This window comes from Scomber japonicus, chromosome 1 (assembly GCF_027409825.1).
Source record: "Scomber japonicus isolate fScoJap1 chromosome 1, fScoJap1.pri, whole genome shotgun sequence".
NCBI lineage: Eukaryota > Metazoa > Chordata > Actinopteri > Scombriformes > Scombridae > Scomber > Scomber japonicus.
In genome coordinates, this window is record NC_070578.1 from 5045679 (window position 1) to 5052017 (window position 6339).

Below are 6339 nucleotides of genomic sequence, written 5' to 3' on the forward strand. Positions count from 1 at the left end.
CTGTTGTCTTTGGACAGTTGCATTGTCTATACTTTTAAAGCTAATGAAATCAGTATCATATTTAGCTGAATTTAATCAGATTCTAAATTTCATTAAGCACATTACAAATCACAAGATGTATTACTGGCGTTGCTTGTAGATGAGAAGCTGCATGGTTTGCCTCCTGTTGAAAAGACAATTGAAAATGTTAAAAATAATTACACATAGAGTGCATGCAAGTGCGCGAACACACACACACACACACACTGTGGCATATACATGCAGTAAAACATTAAAGTGATCTGGGTACAGGTCTATCATTTAATAAAATACAGTATATCTACATATTACAGCAGATTTTTAAATAGAAAATGAGTCAACAAATACAAACTAACAATAAAACGAAACAGTTATTAGTAAAGTAAAAATAGAAACCTCCAATTCACCACAAAATATTATACAGTACGTAGTTTAAATCACATAGATGATGGTGTCCACAGAAACTTACTTTAATTTCTAGAGGAATTGGTTCCTTTGCACAGGTTCCACATCAGGTTGGGAAGCAGCTTGATCTAAAATGAATTAAAAAAGCAGACAATTCTGAAAAAGTTGCTTCATTTCTTATTTCAACTGCTGTAAAGTGAACGAAGATCATACACCCCACCCCCAAACCCACCCACCCCCCAGGTCATGCTCCCTCTGCCCACTCCCAAAAAGAAAGATCTTCCGCTCTGTAACAGCTCAAAACAGATTGGTAAATGGCTAAACCAAATTAGGCAGGACATTGAGATGGAATACAGTAAGCAGAGAGGGGAGATTAGGCCATGGCTACTATCCCGACGTTGATGAAGGTTGCCCATAAACTGATTTTTTTAACGTGAGCACCATGCATGCCGGCTACAGACTTCTCTAGTTTAGCTATGTCAATAGCTGTATTAACTCAGTATTGGTAGGACAGGTCGTGGGGAGATTTCCATCTCTGTGCAATAAATTTCTTGGCTGCAGTGAGGCCTACCAGGAACCAGCGCTGGTGCATTAAAGAAAGGTCTAGGCCATTAAAATCATTTAGCAAGAGAACTGTTGGGGAGCAGGCGATGGTACGCTTCAGTACTATGGACATCTTGTTGGACACCATAGTCCAAAAGTCTCTCACCCCAGGGCATTCCCAGACTATATGGACAAATGTTCCTGTAGAACCTAAAGAACATAACTGGCAGATGGGAGCTGGATTAATTTTCATAAGAAATAGTTTCCAAGGAGTGCAGTAAAGTCTGTGTATGAAGTTATAATGAATCATTTGATGGTTAGGATTACAGGATGATAGGACTACCCTTGACCTGACTATGGACCAATTGATTGTATTAGGTGTGATTGAGAAATCATGGCTCCAGTGACAATCCACTTGCAGGGGTTTTTTCTGCACGTTTCATGATGTGAGTATAAAGAGAGGAGACCAAGCCTTGGGTAGCTATGAATTGGGCATCTGACATGATGTCGGAAAAGGGTATTGATCCCTTTATTGCTCCATTGAGGAAAGGAAATCGGGTGACCACCCAAGCAAAGGGCAAAATTATTAAGTAAAGGAAGGTGGGGATGGAATTTCAGTTGATTGCCAGAATGTGATTCCACGGTTCTCCATGTGGCAACAAGATGTGATATTATAGATCCAAATTTGGATTTACAGGTTTTTAGAGGGATGTTAGAGTAAATTAAATCCTGAAGCCTATGTGGTTTTACTGCTACTATGATTTTCCTCCAAAGAATGCCAAGCTACTTGTGCCCCCGGATTTAACCAAGTATGAAGAGGTCGAAGCGTTGAAGACCAGAAATAAAACTGGAAGTTTGGAAACCCAAGGCCACCAGAAAGTTTTTGCCCCTGCAAGACGGACATTGTAATCCAAGGACATTTCCCCTTCCAAACATACCAATTTTATATTTTTTATATAATTTCATCGTTCAAAGTTTATTGTATGTCCATTTACTAGTCTGTCCATTTTGTCAGCAGGGTGATAGATACAGTAGTATGATGAGAGAGTAGTGTTGGTAGGTGGTAGGCTAGTGGGTAGCCAGGTTAGAAGGTAGGAAGGATGAAGATGAGAAGAAACAAGAGCAGGTCGATAGTTCAGAGGGAATAGTAGTAACAGGCTTCATGGGTCAAAAGATACATACTGCAGCGATAAAGACGGTTCACCCGAAGGATGTCGTTGGGACTCATCTTGGTGGCCTTGCCAATGGGCACGTTGGGGTCGGGGATGGGAATCATGGTTGGTTTCCCATTCTTGGAGAAATAATCACTGGGGTGAAAACAGGCAGTAGTGAACAGGAGTTTAAAATGTAAACTTGTAACCATTCTGTTTTCACAACTGCTTAAATCTTGTTCAACAGGAACCACTAGTTCTTCCTGCAGACCTGAGTGGCCACTGGTGTACAGTATGGGAGAATTAAAGCTGCATTAAGAATGTTTCACCACCTGGGGGCAGAAAAACTCAACAACAACCTGAAAACATAATAATGTAATGTAGTCTGACATATCACTTTATGAGGTTGTTCTGGCTAACATGTCTAGATGTACATCTAGCAGACACACAGACTACAATTAGCATTCATTTGGATAGATGCTGTATCCACTTGATTTATGTAAGTCCAATATTCTCTTTTCTTGAAGAGGCTTCAAACACTCTGATAGACAAATCAAAGGAGTAGCTTCCAAATTTATAATGATTTTAGTACAACATTCCTGACCACTGCATTTAGAAAAAAGGAAGATACTGAAGTAAATGATTGTAAGTATAAAAGAAGGGTTTGTCATGTTATAATAACATGATTTAACTTTTGCTTAAGTATACTGATCAAGGAGTAAACTATGAGAGCTACCTTTCATACTGCATGACAGAGTTGTAGTCATAGGGAGTGCCAAGGTTCCTTGTCTTGACCTTTTCAAATTGGTCCTCTTCTCCTGCGAAAGAATCACACAAGTCAGATTTGGTCTGTTCCATTACAGTTTGTCAGTATAATGTATGAAAAGTGCAGTAAGTGAAAAGCATGAACAGCATATGCAGGAAACTACATATGTCACTATTTCTGTACCAATGGTTGCTCATTCAAGAGGTCTTGATAAACATGATTCACACCCTGAGTTACTTTATAACTGCTGAAATGAAATGATGAAGTCCAGTCATTTATTAGTAAGTGTTAAGGGTCAGATGTATATTAATACATCCAGTGACGTGCGGTGAGGTTCATGTCTGGTGAGGCACTGACTTCATCACAATCAGATTTACAAACATATGAACCCTACAGAGTAGCTTATTCACCATTTGATTTGATCTCCTGCTTCGCTTGAAAATCCAGTTTACAAAACTGTTTTAATTTTGCTATGTAATCCTCCATACTGAAAAAAGGCCAGACAAGAAGGGAAAAAAATGGATGACTTGCCAACTTGCTCACTGTAGTTGTAGCAAAGTCCTTCTAAGGCTCTCTTAAGTACACAATGTGTACCATTTATTATTTTTTTCATTTTTAAGTCTTTTTCCATGATAACAGGTGAGGCACGGCCTCACCTGCCTCCCCTGACCGCACGTCACTGAATACATCCTGATTTTTGATGTTGTTTTTGTTATTTCAAAAGTAATATTGAAGTCATAGTTTATTCTATATAATGGATAATGACTTTTTCAAATTTTTGATGAAGACTGTGATGATTCACCATCTTCGATATTTTCCCAGATGATTTTAATGTGTTCGTCCCTGTCAGACCGACTCTGTTCATGCTCGAAGCCCAGGGCATGGAGCAGCTCATGTTGGATGGTGTTGCGATAAATGCACCCAGAAATATCCAGCGACACTGTCTGCTTCCCACCCTGACGCCCGAGATATGAGTAACACCTGAAACAGAGCTGTAAATCAAACTGTAAAAGAGCCTTAATGTTTCCCCAAGAATATCCCACATTGTGTACTTTTGACCTGAGACACACCATGTCTGTTGCATTCAGGTGTGCTATAGTGCATGTGTGGTCCTTACCCCTCGTCAGAGCGGATGTCCAGAAAGTCCTTCTGTCTTTTGAAAGGGATGAAGCGGATGCAGGTAGACCGGGAAAATGACTCCAGACCTCGAATGATGGTCCTTTTGCGTTTGGGGGCTTGAAAGAAAGGGAAAAAAACAGGTATTATCAGTTTAGTCAGTTTTCTTATCTTAATCTTGATGGGCAACAAGTCAAAAAGTTTTAAAAGGTGACTGTGTAACTTTTTTCTGAACAGTAGCCACTGTAGCAAAAATGGGATGATTACTACTTATTACTAATTATTAGGACATTTTTAAAAGCTAATTTAAGACTTACCTTTGTAACCTAGTTTGTCTAAATTTTATTTAAAGGTTTTATTATATTCTGTTCTTTTATTTATCTTTTTTAAACGGTTTGGTTCATTTGTTTATTTAGCCTATTTATTGTATAATTTTAGTTATTTACATTATTATGTCATCGTATTAATGTTAACTTTTAAATTCTAGTGTGAGTTTAAAACTTATTCATTCATATTCAGTTCTTTTTATTTATTTGGTGTTATCCAGTCTCTGGTGATTCCTCACTGAAAATTGCTGAGAGTGGGATAGTGCTTCCTCAGTTTTCAGCGTGTATGTATTATGTGTGAGAAAAAGTGTGTATGTGTGTGTCTGTGTTTGTGTGTCTTTTGGTTTTGCTTCGGCTTTGTTTTTGCTTGCTTTTATTATGTTGCACCACATTTTAATGTATGAAAAGTTCTAGATCAATAAAGTCTGTTTGATTGATAGAGGTGTAAAGAACAAATCAGATCACAAATCACTTTTTCCACCTCTCACAAAACCAACATTGCGCCTTCAAAAGCTAGATGGTTAGTGAGACTTACAGTACTGATTGGAGATGCGGTAAGGAACATAGACTTTGCCATCAGAAGCTTTAGGCCACTTGCAGTTTTTGTCTTTGTCACTGGTGCAGGGAACAGCATTTCCTAGATCAGTTGGCACTGCTATGTCTCCAAACATCACTAGAGGATCACCAGGGTTCTTTCCTGTAAAATGACATGATGGCATTTGAGAAAATGTTTCCATCTATTTTGTTGTACTGCATTTCATTCAGGCAGGTCTAATCTGAGTCTATATAGGCTAATATACTGTAATACTTGCATAATGTAATCTCAGTTTAAATGTAAAATGATTGTCTTGCTCTATGCATTTACTGCTGGAATGATAATTTCACCAAAGATGAAATGTTATCACATATTATGAGATCTGTACTGAACAACACAAAGCAGCTGCAGTGGAGATGAACATACCCAGATTGGCATTGGCTTTCTCTATCAGTGCGGAGACACTGAAATCATCTTCCTCAATGGTGTTCCCTGTTGAATATAAACAGTTTGTTCATGTACTTGAATGTAACTTCATGAATTGCTATATATTTACATGAATACTAAATATTTACATCAAGTAAATACATTTTACTTCATGAAATGTAAGTATGTCTTACCAGAGGATTCATCACTCTTTTCAAACGAAGCCTGTAATAGCATGCAGAGGTTGGTTAAATGCTGTTAAATTGATATAGTGCCACTGTGGTCTTATCTGACTTCAATATAATATTTTATGCAAGTTGAAATATTCAGTTTAAATCCTGCAAACTTCAATTTCAGAGACTACTGAATGAAACATTTGCAATACTGTGTGGATACTGTATGAATCTAAAGGTGTCTGTTGATGCTTACCTGCAGAGTGAAGCTCTGGACAGAGCAGAGGAGGATGCTGAGCACAGCGGTCTGGAGGATCATGGCTGGTCACAGGACAGCAACAGCAGACAAAGAAGACATCCAGAGAGACAGAAGATCTCAAGCTTATATTGGTGGGAGAGCAACTTCCTCTTATCCAAATATGGCATTTTGCTCAACAACAGTAATGAAAGAAGTACTCAGATCCAACACAACAATGTAGAAGTATGTCATCATAAGTGAAAGTCCTGCTCTTATAATCATACTTAAATAAAAGTAGAGGTTGGGCCAAAGATAAGTCCACAATTTGTATTCATGTTTTACCTTTTCTCTTTCTGTTATATATTAGAGTTGATCTTGTTTGGTTCGGATTTGGTTGGGTTTTATCTTCACCGATGCATTTTATTTTATTTTATAAATTTGATGTAATACATATGTATTTTTGGATGTTTTTTTCTTTCTTTCTTCTTTAAAAAAAAAGGTACTGTGAAAATACTCACAAGATCAAGATATGCACTGAAAAAGTTGAAAGTGTGCAAGAATTAACAGCAAAATATACTTTAAAGCATTTAAAGCATACTGTATGCACTCATTAGGTTTAAGAGCCCCAGTCAGTGGTATCAC

At 37.8% G+C, this 6339-nt stretch overlaps 1 protein-coding gene across 1 annotated transcript; it reads right to left on the minus strand.

Moving 5' to 3' along the window:
* Positions 1–495: 495 nt before the first annotated feature.
* On the minus strand, positions 496–5778 carry LOC128362234 (low choriolytic enzyme-like). The gene is made up of 9 exons (XM_053322979.1): positions 5716–5778; positions 5481–5511; positions 5287–5352; positions 4861–5022; positions 4001–4118; positions 3686–3864; positions 2854–2935; positions 2149–2273; positions 496–551 (listed from the first exon to the last, which is right to left on the minus strand). The coding sequence occupies exons 1-9, from the start codon at positions 5776–5778 to the stop codon at positions 496–498; spliced, it is 882 nt and encodes a 293-aa protein (XP_053178954.1).
* Positions 5779–6339: the final 561 nt, after the last annotated feature.

Coding starts and splice junctions, on each gene's coding strand:
- LOC128362234 (XM_053322979.1), bottom strand. CDS start 5,778: ATGATCCTCCAGACCGCTGTGCTCAGCATCCTCCTCTGCTCTGTCCAG. Junction 3,865..4,000: donor GACATCCGCTCTGACGAGGG/GTAAGGACCACA, acceptor GCTCTGTTTCAG/GTGTTACTCATATCTCGGGC. Junction 2,936..3,685: donor CTGGGAAAATATCGAAGATG/GTGAATCATCAC, acceptor ATTCTTTCGCAG/GAGAAGAGGACCAATTTGAA.